Source organism: Equus przewalskii, chromosome 13 (genome assembly GCF_037783145.1).
Source record: "Equus przewalskii isolate Varuska chromosome 13, EquPr2, whole genome shotgun sequence".
NCBI lineage: Eukaryota > Metazoa > Chordata > Mammalia > Perissodactyla > Equidae > Equus > Equus przewalskii.
Genome location: NC_091843.1, coordinates 1800751 through 1819179, shown reverse-complemented (window position 1 = coordinate 1819179; position 18429 = coordinate 1800751). Strand labels below are relative to the sequence as shown.

The 18429-nt window shown below is 43.7% G+C and overlaps 2 protein-coding genes across 4 annotated transcripts in view; both read left to right on the top strand.

The window, feature by feature from the left end:
- The window catches only part of CANX (calnexin), a 32076-nt gene extending 26422 nt beyond the window's left edge, over nt 1–5654 (top strand). Inside the window, exons 13-15 of the mRNA XM_008529547.2 lie at nt 993–1122; nt 1232–1311; nt 3291–5654. Coding sequence (XP_008527769.1) covers nt 993–1122; nt 1232–1311; nt 3291–3344 — 264 coding nt within the window. The 3' untranslated portion in view covers nt 3345–5654. The remainder of the gene's footprint in view (nt 1–992; nt 1123–1231; nt 1312–3290) is intronic.
- A 1953-nt stretch (nt 5655–7607) lies between these two features.
- The window catches only part of MAML1 (mastermind like transcriptional coactivator 1), a 37782-nt gene continuing 26960 nt past the window's right edge, over nt 7608–18429 (top strand). For 2 of the 3 annotated variants that reach the window (XM_070570079.1, XM_070570077.1), the window contains exon 1: nt 7608–8053. In XM_070570079.1, the coding sequence (XP_070426180.1) occupies nt 7745–8053 (309 nt within the window). In that variant the 5' untranslated portion in view covers nt 7608–7744. The remainder of the gene's footprint in view (nt 8054–18429) is intronic. The other variant, XM_070570078.1, reaches the window with a different exon arrangement.

Here is an 18429-nt window from a genome sequence, read left to right as displayed (position 1 = left end):
AGCAGCTTCTGGGGGCCGGGGCAGCAGGGGCTCTCAGATGTAAAAAGAGCCATCTGGGTACAAATCAGCATTTCCTGGCATAGCTGTTTCTAGTCATTTATAATTTGATCTTGGATTTCTCACTATCTGTTCCCCCTCCCCCAAATACATATAGGGGTAATACAGCCTTATTTTGGTTCTTCTTGTTTAGCCTTTATTATATACAATCAAAAAAAGAGAAATTTTATTCAGGATCTCTACTTCTACTAAATAAGAAATATGTGTTCACAATGTTTCTTAACCTGATCCTGAAGTCCCCTTTCTAACTTTATCCTCCGTGATTGTTCTGCGTGTCTGTGCCTCATTCACACAGACTATTTAGACCTGCACATTCCTGCCGGACCCCTTTGTTCTTACTGTCCCTTCTGCCTTGAACCACATAGACGCTCACTGAAGAGAAAGCTCTCAGGGAAGGAATTACATCTTACTTACTTCTTTATATCTACCCCAGTATATAGTACAGAATTTTCCTCCTAGGCATTCAATAATTAGCCAGCCCTGGTGGTCTAGTGGTTAACTTTTAGCATTGCCACCGCCAAGGCCTGGGTTTGTTTCCCAGTCAAGGAACCACACCACTGTCTATTACTTGTTGCACTGTGGTGGCTGTATGTTGCTGTGATGTGAAAGCTATGCCAGCAGTAGGGTCACCCATGGTGGACAAGTTCAGAAGTGCTTCCAGACTAAGACAGACTAGCAAGAAGAACCTGGCCACCCACTTCCAAAAAAATTGGGCATGAAAACCCTATGAATAGCAGTGCAGCATTGTCTGATATAGTGCCAGAAGGCTGAGAGGATGCTGCAGAAAGACCAGGTAGGGTTCTGCTCTGCTGTATACTCAGGGTCACTGGGAGTCGGAATTGACTTGATGGCACTAACAATAATTCAGTAATTACGTGATAATGTAATACATAAAAATGTGAACGAAGTTGTTGTGCTTTGGGGGAATATTTCAGAAGCAGTCCAGTCCTGTGGAGTACAAGAAGACTGATGCTCCTCAACCAGATGTAAAGGAAGAAGAAGAAGAAGACAAGGAAGAGGAAAAAGACAAGGGAGATGAGGAGGAGGAAGGGGAAGAGAAACTTGGTAAGAAATAACCCCAAAATATCTGCTTTAAGCCGAGACCCAAAGATGTTTTTTCAAACCCCTAGAAGTAAGTTCTTGCTCAGTTGCTTTTCTTTGACTTCTGTCTTAGAGGAGAAGCAAAAAAGTGATGCTGAAGAAGATGGTGGCATGATCAGTCAAGAGGAGGAAGACAGAAAACCTAAAGCAGAGGTAATAGAAAGGGGGAGTACATTTTGTATTTCAAGCAACTGAGTTGAAGGTACATTTAAGTAGAAGGAGTATTTTCGTAAGGTAATTTTCAACGGCTGTAGCTGTAAAAATTCTGGTAATGCCAATTTTGTAAAAGTGGAATTCTTAGCAATACAGGTCAACATTTGATAGTTTCACATTACATCTTAACCTTGGAAGTATTTTCATGTGCTGAAAATGGTTTTCTGGAATAAGCAGAAGGTTGTTGGGGAAAACTAACAAAATGCTTCCTAAGATGGCAACTTCAGATTATTTTACAGTTCTGTCTCATCATCTACCTCTCCTCACTCTGCCCTGCAAAAGCATTTCTTGCACAAATCACTGCATTCTAAAATTTTTGTCCCTGTTGCTCATGGATTCATTCATTCAACAAATATTTTGAGCTCCCATTACGTGCCAAGCATTATCAGTGAACAAGACAAAACTACCCTGCCTTTAGGGGAGTTTAAATTCTAGTAGGAGGAAACAGACAATAAGCAGTAGATGTTATAAGGAAGTAAATAGTGTGTTAGAAAGTGATGGGCCCGGGCGGGCCCTGTGGCTGAGTGGTTGAGTTCACACGCTCCGCTTCGGTGGTCCCACATGCCAGAACTAAAATATACAACTGTGTACTGGGGGGATTTGGGGAGAAAAAGCAGAAAAAAAAATTGGCAATAGTTGTTAGCTCAGGTGCCAATCTTAAAGAATGAATAATTAAAAAAAAAAGTGATGGGCCATGAAAAATAAAAGTAGGATAGGAAAAGCTATTAGAAGTGCTGGAAGAGGGGAGGGTTTGCAATGTCAAAGATGGTAGGCCTCATTGGAGAGGTGACATTTGAGCAAAGACTTGCACAAGATAAAGGACTTTGCCATGGACATGCCCATGGGAAGAGCATTCCTGGCAGAGAGAAGAGCTAGTCCAGGGCCTGAAGTGGTAGTCTACAGGGATGGTGTGGCAGTAGAGCAAGAGGGTGGAGGAAAGGAAGCAAGCAAGGCTCCAGATTAGGGAGGGCCTCCTGGGCTGTTATATGGCCTTGGCTTTTCCTCCTCGTGAAATGGGCAGGGGTTGCACGGGACTGGCCGCATCTGATTACTCTGACTGCTGTGTTTTCTACAGACCAGAGAGAATCAAGGAGACTAGTTAGGAGGCTGCTATAATAATGCAGGCAAGATGTGGTGGGCTTGAGCAGGGTGAGAGAGAGGAGGGTGGGAGAACTCAGTGGACTTCTGGATTTGGGGTTTCTGGTGGATTGGATATGAGGTGTGAGAGAAAGAGAATGGCTGGCACCTTTTTCACCACGGTTCCTTTTCCAAGCATTTCTCTATGTCATTCTGTTCCTTCCTGGAAAACTACCCAGTTTCCATTTCCAGCTATCACAACTCTGCCCTTCTATTGATGACAGTCAATGCTGTTTATATTTTCAATGGATATGTTCTGTCTCAACCAGAATGCAGAGTTCTTTCAGGTAGGAACCAGTCTCACATACTTCTTTATATTCCCCAAACTTGCTTACACAATAGGAAGCCGGTATGTAGAGCAGAAAGAGCACTGGGCTTGTAGTCTTGAGTGTTCTGTGAGACTCAACTTGGATAGTCCTCATGAATCCTAGCTTTGTCAGCCTCAAAATGGGGCTGCTGTGCCCACAGGCCAGTAGATTATTCAGGATTAAGCAAGACAACATGTGAAAGCATGGTGTCTGGTCCTTTTTAAAGAAAATGTTTATGGGTTAGATTGAGAATAGTGCATGTTTATGGAAAACAAAAAAGAATAAATTAGAACACACATAATCCCACTACCTCTGAGACAATCGTTGGTTTTGGTGCATTTTCTTCTAATCATTTTTCTTGTTTTTTTCTTCAGATGGCTTAGCCTCAGCCTGGCTGATCTTGAAAACTTGGTGAACTTTTACTTTTTCTTAATATGCTAATTATAGTAAATTTCTTGTTTATTCAACCAACAGGAGGATGAAATTTTGAACAGATCACCACGAAACAGAAAGCCAAGAAGAGAGTGAAACAATCTTAAGAACTTGATCTGTGATTTCCTCTTCCTCCCCTCTCCCTGCAAATGTGGTCCTAGGAGAGGACCTGGCACACCTTAGGTTGAAGCTCAGAAAACCTCCAGATGTCACCATCAACAGGTTCCAGTTGAACACTAGCCCCGTGTAATTTTAAACATCTAGCAGTAAATAATTCCAGTTGTGACATAAAGGACCCTGTTTTTGTAGAAAGAAAGCATTTAACATAATGGTTGTGAAATGTAACATGAGGCAACTAACATGTATTTTTTTGTTTTTGAACATCTTTGTTTTCTAAGATAGAGTGATAGAACTTTGCCAGCCTTTAAAATCTTGGCTTAATTTAATATATTAATTTATCCTTGCAGAACTACCACCACCTTTAGAAATGCTAGGGGGATGGATTGCAGTTTTTATAACCAGTTTTGTTTTTTAAGTTTGGTATTACAAAACATTCAAGTGTCTCTATCCCTTAAAATTGATAATCATGTTTAAAGTGCTGTCGCTTGTGGTTATAATCTTGTTTTGCTTGCTTCCATTACTCAGTTCCTCCTAAGGAAATTGAGAAGGATTGGATGGAACCCCAAATTTATTCAGAAGTTCTGTTGAAGTTGTATTAAAAATAGACATACGAAAAGAAAAAAATCTTTGCACTTGATGTTGGTTAGACTGTAAAGTGTGTGTGTTCTCTTGCCCTTGGAACAGCTCACTTCCCAGACAGCTTTGCAGTTAGAGGAGGAGGCACAATGTGGCACTCGAGCGTTCATACTTCACCCCCTGGGCGTCTCGGCTCTCTCCTTCTGGAGCAGGTGGCTTTGTAAGGAACGCTACAGGGGCCTGTGAGCCCTAGAGAGATGCACATGTTTGATCACTTCTTCCACTGTGTTGACACTGTTTTCCTTCCCTGTTTCCCCAAGTTCCCAGCTTTCTCCTCTGCTATGCATTTTCTTCACAGCGCAGCTTGCAGTCCGTTGCTGAAAATGATTATAAACTCTGCATAGTGTTAAGCTTTATTGTGATTACGTGTATGTTTCTTCTTCCTTTTTCAAGCAGACCCACACCTTTTCAGGGTCAAAGTACAGGATAGAATACTATCTTTCATTTTTCTCCATTTCTCTTACTCTGTGTAAAGACTTCAGAAGTCTAATCCAGAGGCAAGCCAATTCAGAATTGACTGTAATTGAACACAGGCTAAAAGTATTTATGGGAGCAGTGACATACAGCATGAGTTACCTGATTTTTATAGCTGCTAAACCTTTTAAGTCTTCATTTGCAGTTCATGTAACAGTTACGTCTGAAATTACATGATAAAGCAGTCCTGTTCAAAAAGAATTTCTCTTTTAGTATGTGGCTTGTAGAATTTTTAAAAAAGCGATCTTAGGTCTGTTTTTTCATGTGGAATGCAGATGGGTGCTATCACAGCCTCTCCCCCATCACTATAGTGTAATAATATCATTATTACACCACATTGAAATGTATTCAGAGATTAGATGTCGTTTTAGCTTTATTCTTTCTTCAGAGGTGTTTCAAATGTACCGATCATACTGTTCCTTGCACTGAGTATATAAACACTCCAGAGTGTTTATATTGGGGAGATGCTGGGGAGGAAGTATATTCGTAAAAGATGAAGGGTGTATCTGTTTATTTTGTTTATCTTCAATTTTTTACTGGTTCACTTAAATTCTTATGAGGGTAGGATGCATTTTTCTTGCTGTTCAGTGCTTTCTCCTTTTCATCTGTTGTTCTGTGGTCACAGTGACCTTAGCTCTGTAGCAGACTTTCCCAAATGTATTGAGTGCAAATAAACAGTTACTTAGCAAGACCTGAAAATACGTCTGCAGGTTTCTCCTTGAAGCAAATATGTGGGATCATTGCATGTCCAGAAATCTCTCTTCACTCTGCATTGCCCTTATTTCACACCTCACTCACAGTTTCTTCCAGCTGAGCTGTGTAATGACAAATATAAATCAGTAGAGTGTTCATTTGCCTTTCCAGGGTTATTTAGCAAAGTTGGTCCAAAAAAAGAGAAAAACCAAGTCTTTTCTTGATTTTCTTTTTCACTGTCTTTGTAGAAGGTGCAGCTCTGATTAAATGTCTTACACATTAGTGAACGACCAGCAGCAGTTTTCAGTTCTTTAAAAAGCACTTACATTATGATTTTACGTGCTGGTTATCTGTCCCATTGTTGTAAACTGCCCACTCTATCAGATGTTTTCCTCACTTCCTCTTATTCACAAAATACTCTCCACTTTTCTCAAATTGTCACATTGCTAAATGGTATTACATTAAAGCCCTGTGTTAAGTGTCTGCTTTTGACTCAACTTCTTCATGGTAACCGTCAATTGGCTTGTTTTACTGTTTCAAAAGTGGGTTAATCTTCCTTTAATTGGCTGCTACATGAGAGTTTGCTAATTGCAGAAGCTACAGTCCTCTCTTGGTAGCCACAGGACGGACGGACACACACACACACACGGACACACACCCTCTAATACCAAAATCCACAGATGCTCAAGTCAGTATCCCTGGATGCAGAAATCTCAGATAAGGAGGGCCCAACTGTATTATCAACGGTGGAATAATTACTTCATCTCAGCACCTGGATTTGATCCAATCAGTTCATTGCAGGTTTTGCCTCCTTTTCCTGCTGGATCAGTGTTCAGTAGTTTCTATTTTTTTAAAGGATAGCTCAAAAAGGGAGAAGTAATTTGTAGTAATTTGTATTCTTTAATATTTCTGGGAACCATTGAAGTTTTAAATTTTTATTAGAAAATAAAATCTTGTTCAGAATCAGACTCCATCTTTTACATATTTCTGGGATTTTTTGAAAATTAGCTGAAAACTAATTTTTCATATGTGCTATTAGGCTTTTGGATTGCCTGCTGAAGAGAAACATACAAAATGTAGTGCCCCTAGTTACTATTTTCTTTCCGATTGGAAAAGAAACTATTTAATGCTGGTGTAAAATTTATGTTTGAAGACTGGTAAAAAGCAGGACCACATTATGGCATTTATGAGCCCTAGACACATTTTGCCTTAGTGAGCCCCTTGTATTTTTTATTGCATTTGTATAAAAACAGTTTGAATAAGGACTCACTTTTTTCTTTTGATTTTAAAATAAACATTTTCTTGGGGCCTAGTTAAAAGTAAGAAATGTGAGAGCTGTTGATGGTGCCCCTCAGGTGCATCCTCCTGGCACCTGCCGTCTAACTTTTTAGCAGTTAGGGTGCCAGTACCTGTTCCTAGTATCTCTTGAGCCAAAACAGACTATCTAGTTTTAATACTTTTTCATTGCTCCTATATTGTCTCCTACAGTGTCCTACCCCCTTTATGGACTAGTTATAAATACTAGAGCTTAATTGTCGTTGGTTGGATTTTGTTGAGTGACTCAATTTTACCGAACAGACCGGTCACCATTTAAATGGGAAGCTTGCAGGGCAGGCTTCCTGTTTTTGACTGAAGCATCGTCCTTTGCGGTTCTAGTGCCCACTAATGGAGCTAGACTGTCCTTCACAGCTGCTTCCCTCACATCTGCTGGGATTTTTTTTAAAGTAGTAACTGAACTTCTGAAACGTGTTCAACTTTTATGTAAGTGGAAATAGTCCCAGTGATTCAGAATGGTGGAAGGGGAAACCTCTTCCAGTTCACTCATTCTGACCAATTAGGAGGCTGGGTGTAAGGAATGAGGTCGAAGAAAAACAGCTGACATCGAAAAGCGCGGCTACTTTTGAGCTTATCAAAGCCGAGTTCACAAAGGCTGCAGGAGGAGAAGACGGTGAAGCGCTGTCGTGCCAGGCGGGCGTCTGGGTCTGGCCGGTTCCACCGCGCCCACTGCCCGGCTTTCCTGGGACCCGGAAGGGCCTGCCCACGAGGGCGGCGCTTAGGCCCGGCTCTGCTCGGTCATCCTCGGCCCGCCGCCCAGGACTGAGGGCCGCCCAGGGCTTCCCTCCGCCCTGATCGCGAGGGTTCCTTTTAAACTCCGATCGGGAGCCCCCCGCGCCTCTTGCGTGCTCGACCCCGCCCCTCGGGCGGCCCGCTCTTCCTCCTCTGATTGGCCGCAGTCCCTGCTCGTCAGCCGTGACGCAGGGATCGCCGCCGGGGCCCCGCCCTCTTCCGAGAGCCCTGAAAACAATTTTAAGATGGCGGCGGCGGCGGCGCGGAAAACAATGGGGTCGGGGCGGCGGGGACAGGCCGCGGCCTGAGGTGGGCAGCGAGCGCCGGCCCGGGTTGGGCCGAGCGGGGCCGCAGGAAGACCCGCTGCGCGGCGCGCTAGCCCGCCCCGCACCCCGCGGGGCCATGGCGCGGCCGTGAGGCGGCCGGGCCGCCGGCGAGAGCGGAGCCCGCAGTGCCAGCCGGCCTGAGAGGCCCGCCCCGGGCCCGGCCCGTGCAGCCCGCGGCCCATGGTGCTGCCCACCTGCCCCATGGCGGAGTTCGCGCTGCCGCGGCACAGCGCGGTCATGGAGCGCCTCCGGCGGCGCATCGAGCTGTGCCGGCGCCACCACAGCACCTGCGAGGCCCGCTACGAGGCCGTGTCGCCCGAGCGCCTGGAGCTCGAGCGCCAGCACACCTTCGCCCTCCACCAGCGCTGCATCCAGGCCAAGGCCAAGCGCGCCGGCAAGCACCGGCAGCCGCCCGCCCCGGCCCCGGCGCCCGCCCCGGCCCCGCGCCTCGACGCCGCCGACGGCCCGGAGCACGGCCGCCCCGTCGCGGTGAGTAGGGCGCGGGCGCGGCCCTCGCGGAGACGGCCCCGGGCCTGTCAGCTGCGGGAAGCGCGCGGGGCGGGCGGCGCGGCTCCCGGACCGGCTTGCTCCGGGCGGCCGGCGTCGCGCCGCGGGTGGGCGCCCTGCCCTGCGGGCCGGCTCACGTGGGGGCGCGCGTCGCCTCCCGCGGCCCGGACCCAGCTGTGCTGAGGGGACGGTCCGGAGCCCTTGGACGGCTGCGTCCCAGGCGCCGAGGCTGTTGACAGCGCCCGCTGTGGCGTGCAAGCCTCCTTTCAGTGTCCGACGGTGTGAGCTTGTTGGTAAACACGCCCCGCGGCTTCGCGGCGGCCGTTCGGGAGCCGCGCCGCTCCGCGTTCCTCCTGAAGCAGGGAGGCGGCGGGGCTGGCGGCCCGTGGGGCGTCCGGGCGGCCCCGGCCGCCGCCTCCCGTTCGCGCTCCTCTCCTCCCAGTGGAGGAGCCGCTCGGCTGCTTGTCCCGCAGACTCTTACGGGACTCGGAAGGCAGGCGTGTGGCTGCGGCCGCGCCTGTGGACGGGAGGCCGCGCGGGCCCGGCTCCCTGCGGGCGGGCTCGGTGGTCAGTCGGAGGAAGCGGGCTGTCTGTCTCTTATTTTTAGCGCGGCCACACACTGCTTCAGGTCGTGTCTTGCCAGCTGGACCGTAAGCCCTGGGGACAGGGGCCTCGGCCGAGCCCCGCACGCGTCGGAGGGGCTGGGCGCGTGCCTGTGGAGTGAGCGAGGCTAAGCTCGGCAGTGCTGTCCTCGGTCCTCCGTCCTGCTGGGTGCCGCCTCACAGGGCCGGCCGGCTCCGCGTGGTGCGCCGCCGCTGCGAGCAGCCCTGGTTTTAAGGAGAGACTTGAAGAGTACTGGGCGGGCATTCCGATTTAAGTAAATACCGAAAGCTCATAGAAACCTTAGTTTTGCACGCGAATGGTTGCCTTGAACATCTCCTGGAAAGTATGTCGGTAGTGGTTCCGTTTGTTGACGGAGAGTGAGTTCAGGTCCTCGGTGCCATTCTCGGTCCCCACCCCCGGAGAGAAGCTGGGCTGCCGCTTGAGGCGAGGCTGCTGCCGAGGGCTGGAACTGGAGCCGGCTGGGCGGTCGCGCCCGCGGGTGTCAGAGCCTCGGGAGATGCGCCGGGCTGTGTCGATGTCTTGGCACCTTGAACCTTGACCCGTGCATTGCAGGCGTTTGAACTGTAGAGTGGAGGCGCTCTTCCGCCTCCCTGCTGGGGAGAGGGACCCTTCACTTCAGTCTCCGAGCGATTCCAGCTGAGCTCTTCCGCCCTGGAATAGACCTTGGAGTGGAAGATAAGTGTCACTAAGAAAACAGTGACATCGTGCGTTGTAGTGGCTCCCTTAGTTCGGAGAGGGAGAGAGTCCTTGCCCGGGTAGAATGGTGGCTTGGGGAGAGAGCAGAGCTTTGCGGAGGGATGGAGGAGAGAAGGTGCCTCTTAGTCATTGTTATTTTTCACAATTTTATGTATTGTTTCATCTAATTAATATTCCTTACATAAGGAATACTCTTAGTTATTTTTTTCCAAATGTGCTTTTTAGTACTTGGGCGTTTCACAGCCAGAGTTACCATCAGCAAACCATTTGCACTACCGAAAAGGGATCAAATTTACTAATAGAGTTCACCTTCAGGTTATGTTTTCCCTTCTTAGGATGTCCCACCACACAAAGTCTTAACCACTATCTGCTTACTCTGTTGAAGATGGATCAGAAACAGTGCTTCAGACATTTTTTCTATTCTAGTTGTCAAGGAATGACCTTATTAGGTTTTCTTTTTATTTATTTATATTTTATTTTTTTGAGGAAGATTAGCCCTGAGCTAACTGCTGCCAGTCCTCCTCTTTTTTGCTGAGGAAGACTGGCCCTGAGCTCACATCCGTGCCCATCTTCCTCTACTTTATATGTGGGATGCCTGCCACAGCATGGCTTGCCAAGCAGTGCCATGTCTGCACCCGGATCCGAACCTGCGAAACCTAGACCGCCAGAGCAGAACATGCGCACTTAACCACTGTGCCACCAGGCCAGCCCTTAGGTTTTCTTTATATTGTGTGTGCTCTTTAAAAACCAAGTTGTGGGGCCAGGCCTGTGGCACAGTGGTTAAGTTTGGGCGCTCTGCTTTGGCAACCTGGGGTTTGCTGGTTCAGATCCCAGACGCGGACATATGCACCGCTCATCAAGCCATGCTGTGGCGGGCGTCCCACATATAAAATAGAGAAAGATGGGCACAGATGTTAGCTTAGGGCTCATCTTCCTCAGGGATTGGCAGCAGATGTTAGCTCAGGGCTAATCTTCCTCAAAAAAAAAAAAAAAATCAAGTAGTAGTTTTCTAATGACAGGATTGACTTCCTTTTATTAGGAATGCTAGGTTATAGAGAATTATTTAATTACTTTATACAGACACTTATTCCGTAATGAAAATAGTCTTTGCAGTAGCTTGAACATTTTCTTTTGGTAAAATGCTGTAAAGGTTTCTGCTATGTCCCTTTATCCACCATTGTTACACTTTTGCTGCTTACTCTTTAAATAGTTGGTGATAGTTGACAAAGAAATTTGACAATTGCATGCCAACTACTCATGGAAGTTGCCTTGTCTGCTTAGTTAAGGTGTGCAAAATTTCTCTAACTTTTTATTTGTACATAGTTTAAAACTTAGGGAAAATCTACACAAATAGTACAAAAACATCTGCATGTCTTCCACTTAGATTACAGCCATTATCACCATTATGCCCCATTTGCTTTATCATTTGCATGTATACTCTGTCTGTCCTCTCTACATCTCTGTTTCTCTCTCTCAAACTTTTGTTCCCTGGGGGGCTGGCCCTGTGGCCGTGTGGTTAAGTTCGTGTGCTTTGCTTCAGCAGCCCGGGATTCACAGGTTCCGATCCTGGACGGGGACCTACACACCACCACTCATCAGGCCGTGCTGTGGCGGTGTCCCACGTAGAAGAACTAGAAGGACTTATAACTAGGATATACAACTATGTCCTGGGGCTTTGGGGAGAAGAAGGAGGAAAAAAACCCACTTTTTTTCCCTGAACCACCTGAGGATGCTGTACACCTCATGGCTTTCTACCCTCAGACACCCCAGTGTGTACCTTCTAAGAGTTAAGAAAGATGTGTAAAATTTTAATAATGATTTTGTAGACTGAACTTATGTAAAAATTATGAAAATAAGTTATTTCCAGGGAGTAGATATTTCTGAACATAAAGCAGACATTGTACTGTAATCACGTGGCATAGTTTTAGAGAAAAGATGACTAATGTGGCTTCAGCATTCCATTTTTCTCTGTAACATCCAGGACCTTGTCCTAGCACCCTCTTTCCTTCTTTATCTTCAGTGTCCCCTTTCCCACTGGGTCCTTCCCTGCAGCTCGAAAACATGAGCAGATAGTCGTCTTTCTTTTGTCTTTTCTCACCCTCAAAATAGTATTCCATCTTCTTCCTTCCCTTTGCCCTTTTTGCTGAACTTCCCATTTACTTGTTAGCCCATTGTAATCTGCCTTCTACTTCTTCTACTTTTCCGAAGTTGCCCCCTTAAAGGACACCAAAGACAGAATTGCCAAATTCAGTGGCTTCTTAGTCATCATTCTTTTTCACTTCCTCCTTAAGACTCCTCTCTTAGCTTCTACTTTTTTCTGATTTTCTTTCCAACTTTCTGGCTGTTTTTTCTTAGTCTCCTTCCTACTTTTCCTTAATTCATGCAGTAAATAAATTTGGGTGCCTGTTGTGGCCCAGAGCATATTTAGGCACTAGGGATACAGCAGGAAACAAAACAACTTAGAACTCGACTCTAATGGAGAAGAGATCAATAATTTTAAAATTAATTTTAAGTTATAGATGCCAAGAAAAAATTAAGAGTAATGCAATATTGTGTGATTTATGATAGTAGCTTTAGATAAGATCCTGTCTTAATTTGGGCTTCAGTGACAGGAGGTCATCAGTCAGCTGAGAGTCTCAGAAAAGAGCATTCCAGTTAAGAGAGAATCACCATCAAAGTGTCTGAGGCAGGAACGCCCTGCACTTGCATGCAGAGCAGAAAGGAGGTCAGTGTGGCCAGAGAAGTCCGGTGGGTAGGCAGCTGGTGTGAGAGGTCGGTGAGCAGAGATCAGATCAAACAGAGTGGGAAGCAAGAGCCAGATTTTAAGCAGAAATGAGATGTGATCTAACTTATTTTTTAAAAGGTCATTCTGGTGCTAGCTGGAGGATGTCTGGGGTTGGTGTGTGCAAGAGTGGATGCAGTTCAGGCTTTTGCAGTGACCTAGGCTGGGGCTGGTGGTGGTAATGGAAGTGCAGAGAGGAGATTGGTTCTGAACAGCTCCTGAGACAGAGGGGACAGAGCTTGGTGACGGACTAGGTGGATTTGATGAGAGGTGAGAGAAAGGGGGAGAGTTGAGGGGAATTCCGAGTTTTTTGGCTTGAGAAACTTTTTTTGGATCCTTTTTAAATACTAGTGTTCCCCAGGCAACTACATCCTCTACTTTTTTTACTCAATCTTCTTTTCCAATATCATTGATTCTTTCACGGCTTCATCTATCACCTGTAATAACAAGGTTGTTCAGACCTCCGGATCTCTCTTCCAGTGTTCACCTCCAACTGTCTGCTCGACATTTCCACTTTGATTCCCCACATGTCCAAAATAGACTCTCCCTTTTTCCTGCCATTATTATTTTCCTTAGGAGTATTTTCCCTAGTCCAGTCATCCAAAGTAGAATCCTGGGAATTACCCAGGCTTTTCCTCCACTTCTAGCTTTCAGTTGGTCATTTGTTCAAGCAACATTGAGCCCCCTCCTAGGAGCCAGAAATTTTGCTGGTACCCAGAGCTGTCACGAAGCCTGATGGGGAGCACGTGGTAACCGGTGATTGCAGAGCCATGTTGAAGGCTGCAAAACCTGTGGGAATATTGGGGGCAGGAATGCCTCTTGAGTGAAGTTAGAAAAGCGTCAAAGACTTGATTTTTAAAATGGATCTCAATATTTTGCCAGATGCTTTTTCCAAAGGATGTTCCATGGCACACTAATCTCATGGGCTATTAAGAGAGGTCTAGAATTGAACAAATTCTGGAGATACTGGGATAAACAAATTTAAAGTTTCCTTTATTCAGGACATTTCCAAACCTTTAATATGCTAATATGCATGGGGACTTGAGCTCTTATCAGGGGGTATCTAATAGGACTTTGATCCCTTTGGGAAACTAAGCAAAAGCCAAAATTATGGCAGTGAGTGGTTCTTTGAATTTGGGACTTAAAGTGCCAGAGGCTGGAAGATAAAGCTGGAAGGGTAGGAGTCATATCGTGAAAAGCCTTGTATTTGACACTGAGTGTTTGGGCTGAATAATTTTGAAACATTGTGAACCCCCTCATGCATTTTTAGGTTGATATCTAAAACTTTCATCCTAAGTTTTTAAGCTTATCAAAAATTATAATACATTTATTGTGTCAATCAATTGTATACTAAATTACCGTAACTCAATTTAAGTGAAATCTATGAAATAAGAAATTTATGTAACATAGAACCTTATACGTGCTACATATATTTAATATGAATGAATTGTTTTAAAAAGGAAAAGGGCAAGAAATGCTATTTATAGTTTCAGGGGATGTAACTTTCAGAGAATTGTAAATACTAACATTTGAAAACAAGGTTACATCGGGGCCAGCCCCATGGCCGAGTGGTTAAGTTCGCTCGCTCCGCTGCAGGCGGCCCAGTGTTTCGTTGGTTTGAATCCTGGGCGCAGACATGGCACTACTCATCAAACCATGTTGAGGCAGCGTCCCACATGCCACAACTAGAAGGACCCACAACGAAGAATATACAACTATGTACTGGGGGGCTTTGAGGAAAAAAATAAAAAAGTCTTTAAATAAATAAATAAATAAAAACAAGGTTACGTCACTTTTTAAAATGTAGCCAGTGGACTCTGAGTACCTTAGTGATACGCTTTCATCAACCATGTAAAGAATGCTTTTCTTTAACAGAAATTTTAAATCATTCTTTTTTCTCCTGGAACTTGTATTTCTTTTACACTTGCCTCACACAGTTTTATTCTAACATAATGTATGCTTTTTTTTAAGACCTTTTGTTTGATCACTCTAGCATGTTTCTCTGCAACAAAAAAGGTATAAAAATTGAAGTTAAAAATTTTTCAATTTACTTTGACCATAAAGCTCTACGTATATTTTTGCTTTTTTTTAAGGTGATTTCTGCAAAAGAAGAATATATGTAGCATTTGTAAGGTTGTGTGTGTTATGTAGATTTATTTCACTAAGTTGAGTTGTAGTAATTTAATACACAGCAAAAAACAAATACATTATAAATTTTTATAAATAATTTTAGGCAAAAAAGTAGTTTATTAGAAATAACTCCCTTAATCAGACACATAAGGCTTCCCCCTCCTCAATTTGTTCATGTAACCATGGGTGAATATTGTTTACAAAATGAGAGTTCTCAATTCTATTCCTTTTTTTTTTTCTTGTAAGATTGGCACCTGAGCTTTTTTTCTTCTTCTTCTCCCCAAAGCTACCCTGTACATAGTTATATATTCTAATTGTGGGTCCTTCTAGTTCTGCTTTGTGGGTCGCTGCCTCAGCATGGCTTGGTGAGTGGTGCTAGGTCCGTATCCATGATCCAAACCAGCGAAACCCTGGGCCACCGAAGCGCAGTGTTCAAACTTAACCACTTGGCCATGGGGCCAGCCCCATCTATTCCTATGTTTTGTTTTTATAAATTTAAGCCCCAGAAGTATTTGTTCACATAAATATAAAAGAGAGGAAGACATTTATAGCAATGTTGTTTAATTTTCTTGAAATTTGATTGTATGCCAAAAATCGCCTCGTAACGTGTCATCAAAAATTAGTTTACTAATTAGCTTACAACTTGCTTAGGTACTCCTTCAATTTTATTGAAAGCAAAGAATTAGAAACCATTTGACTTACCAAAGAGTCTAGTCATTACTCATTCACTTTCTCATTTACTGAGAAATATAACAAAAAGGCTTTACCAAGTCTTATCAGTTGGTTATTGATTATACCTATTTTTCTTTCACTTAGAGGTACTTTGTTTAAGCTAATATACTCAAAGTTGGTTGTGAAAATCAAAATACTGTTCCTTTCAATACACCTTTGCCCATACAGTATTTTTGATAATATATTTAAAGCATATAGAAGTATTTTTTTCATCAAAACTAGAACTGTGACTGTAGCTTGTTTAATATATGGAAAATGTCTACCATGTAACCTAATTGGCAAAACCTGTCTTCATTGTCAAATGAATCAGCCAAATCAGACTCAGCTCTGTGTCAGAAAAAGTTTGACTTCGTTTTTCAAATATACGTATTAATATACATCCCCACGACTACCATCTCACTTCTGAATTCTGAGGGAGAGAGTTAAAGAGCATGGACCCTTGTCATGAGTTTTGTTGCCTGCACTAAATACGGTGCATTGCCTTCATGTTTCTTACCCATGTTCTCTGCGTTCTTGTGAAGTGTTCCTTCAAAGAGCTGTACGTTGTTTGATTAGTTGATGGTGGAAGAGTAATGTCTTTGAGTGAAAAATATCACAACTCCTGCTGCCCACTCTCTGGTATATCTGAATTCAAAGCATCCCACTTCACAGGCCAAACTTTGGCCAAGTAAGTGCTCAAGGCTATCAGGTCTGTGGAGAACTTTTGAGCAGAACAGCAGAAGAAACTATAGCACACGGTGAACATTTGGAGCAGCATGTCACTGTGTGTAGTCTGGTACCACGGGAATGAAGGCCATGTGCGATACTCCAAGATCCCAAAAATACTTTGAATGCAGTTCTTTGAAAATGGCCTAATTTCTCTTGGTGTCTTTACATGTATCCTTCACCAGTCTTGTAATGTCAGACACTTCCTCACCATTCAGAACTCTGCTCCTATGTCATCTCCTCCAGAACCCTTTCCCTAAGTTCCTCCTCAGGCTGGACTAGGTGCTCAGCCTCTGCCAGAACAACTGCAGTGAACTGTAATTAGTGTATTTGTTGTTCTCCATTAGACTATGAGCAACTGAGAGCAAGACTAAGAGTCTAGCACTATACCTGCTCCATATTTGGCCATCAGCAAGCATCTGTTGAATGAATGTTAATGATATTGTAGAAGGAGCTCTGAATTGGGAGTCAGAGCTATATATTTTTAGGCTGAGATCTTTTCAGAAGTGGAGTTGGTAGACAGTAGGCCCTGATTTGCACTCCCATGTTCATTGCAGCATTGTTCACAATAGCCAAGAGGTGGAAGTAGCCTCAGTGTCAGCAGATGAATGGATGAAGAAAATGTGGTATATACATACAATGAAATATTATTCAGTCTTAAAAAGGAAGGAAATTCTGTCGTATACTAAATGAACCTTGGGGACATTACGCAAATGAAAAATTCTGGAGATCTGTTGTACAACCATGTGCATATAGTTAACACTATTGTACTGAACTCTTAAAAACGGTTACGTTGGTAAATTTTATGATATGGGTTTTGGCAACAATTTTTTAAAAAATTACAAAAATTGTAATTTTACAAACCACATGCCCTGAAAATTTTCTAGCAGTTTTAAGGGCTGCTTAATAAAGGCATATCAGTGAAATTGGAGAGACGAGAGTCACTTTTAAAATCAATCAAAGAAAGATGTGATAGATTTTCTGCCTAAATATAAAACATGGAAAAAATTTATATGCATATATGTCTATTGCTATATAGTATCTGATTTGCTGTATAGTTATGAATAAATTCAGTTAATCTAAACAAAAACAAAAAAAGACAGTAGGCCCTATGTTTCAGGGAAGGAGGGTGCTACTAATGAGGGGAAAGAAGATAGTGCAAGATTTGCATGCAGAAGGGATGAAGCTAGTTATGGGTCAGGAGTCAAAAGCAGTGACAATTTGGGCCTAAAGTAATTGTGTGACTTTAGGCATGGCAGTTCTCTCTCTCTGCTCCAACTTCCTCATCTTGAGAAGGTGTTAAGGAAAAAAAAATCTAAGAGACCAAAGATTGTAAACTAAGTGGAAAAATTTTACCTACAAGCAGAGAACCCAATCTAGCACAGTCTAGGCTTTGAGGGGAGTGGGTCAGGGGAGGAAAAATAGGGTGATTCTTTTAAAGTCAGAGGACCACAAACTGTCTCTTCCCTTACTGGGAAAGCAAAGTCTCTCAGTGTTGCTGATTCGCTGATGATATTAGGACCTTTCCATTAAGGAAGCCCTGGGCTGGCTAGAGGTGGTCTACTGTGTAATGGGGCAGCCGTCTTGAGAGTCTGCCTTCAGTTGCTTCTGCTATTTATATATGATGTGCCTGTCTTGGGATCATGGCATGCAGTCAGGTCTGCTTTGGTGTAAGTAGCCTGGCTGGTCAGATCAAAAGAAAATTTTAAAAGGACCAGACTCTTTAAATATCTTATCATTTAGTCCTTGCAGCAGTCTTATATGGTAGATATTACTGTGTCCAATTTTACATATAAGGAAAACTAAGACTCATAAGTTAACCTGCCAAGGTTGCCAGCTCAGTGATAGAACCAGAATCCAAACCAAAGTCCAGTACCAATGCTCCTTATTTGTCCACTGTGTGTTTAGCTTCTGCAGATAAGATCATACATGGGAAAGAACTTTATAAAAATTAGAAGTTTATTTAGAGATAAATTACTGGTTAATATGTTACTTAGTATAGAACAGTGATTTTCAGCCAAAGACACTCTCTGTGGCAGAGGGTCAAATATATTAGAATTACTTGGGGGCACTTTTTAATTATATATCTGCTTGCCTACTGATGCCCTCTGTCCTTCACCTGTCCCCTGTCTTTTATCCCTTATTGCTGCTAAAATGAGTCTCTGTTATTAATGGGAGTATGTCATATCCCTTAGTTATGTGGGGATAGGTTAAACGTTTGGTCTCAGTTCTTCACTCTTAAGGTCATATTATAAACCCACACCCTTGCCATAGCTTCATAGCAAGCAGAGTATACTTCCCCAACCCCTGGTTTGGGGCTTGGACATATGACTTGCTTTGACAAATCAGATGTTAATGAGAGAGATAAAAGGATATATTGTAATTATGGAAAAAGAATTTTAAAAAATTCAGAAAGCAAAAAATGGAAATATTTTTAAAATATGAAATATGTGTGTGAACTGTACATATGAAATATGAATAATTTTCCCAAAAAGTAAAGGAAAAAGATGAAATGGATGGAAAATAGGAGAGGAAATTAGAGGACCAGTGTAGGAGATCCAACATCTGAATAATAGAAATTATAGGAAGAGAGAAAACAGGATAGGAAATGATTAATAATTTGAGAACTGAAGGGCATGAGTTGCTAGATTAAAAGGGCACACTGTGTGCCTAGCACTGAAGAAGGAAA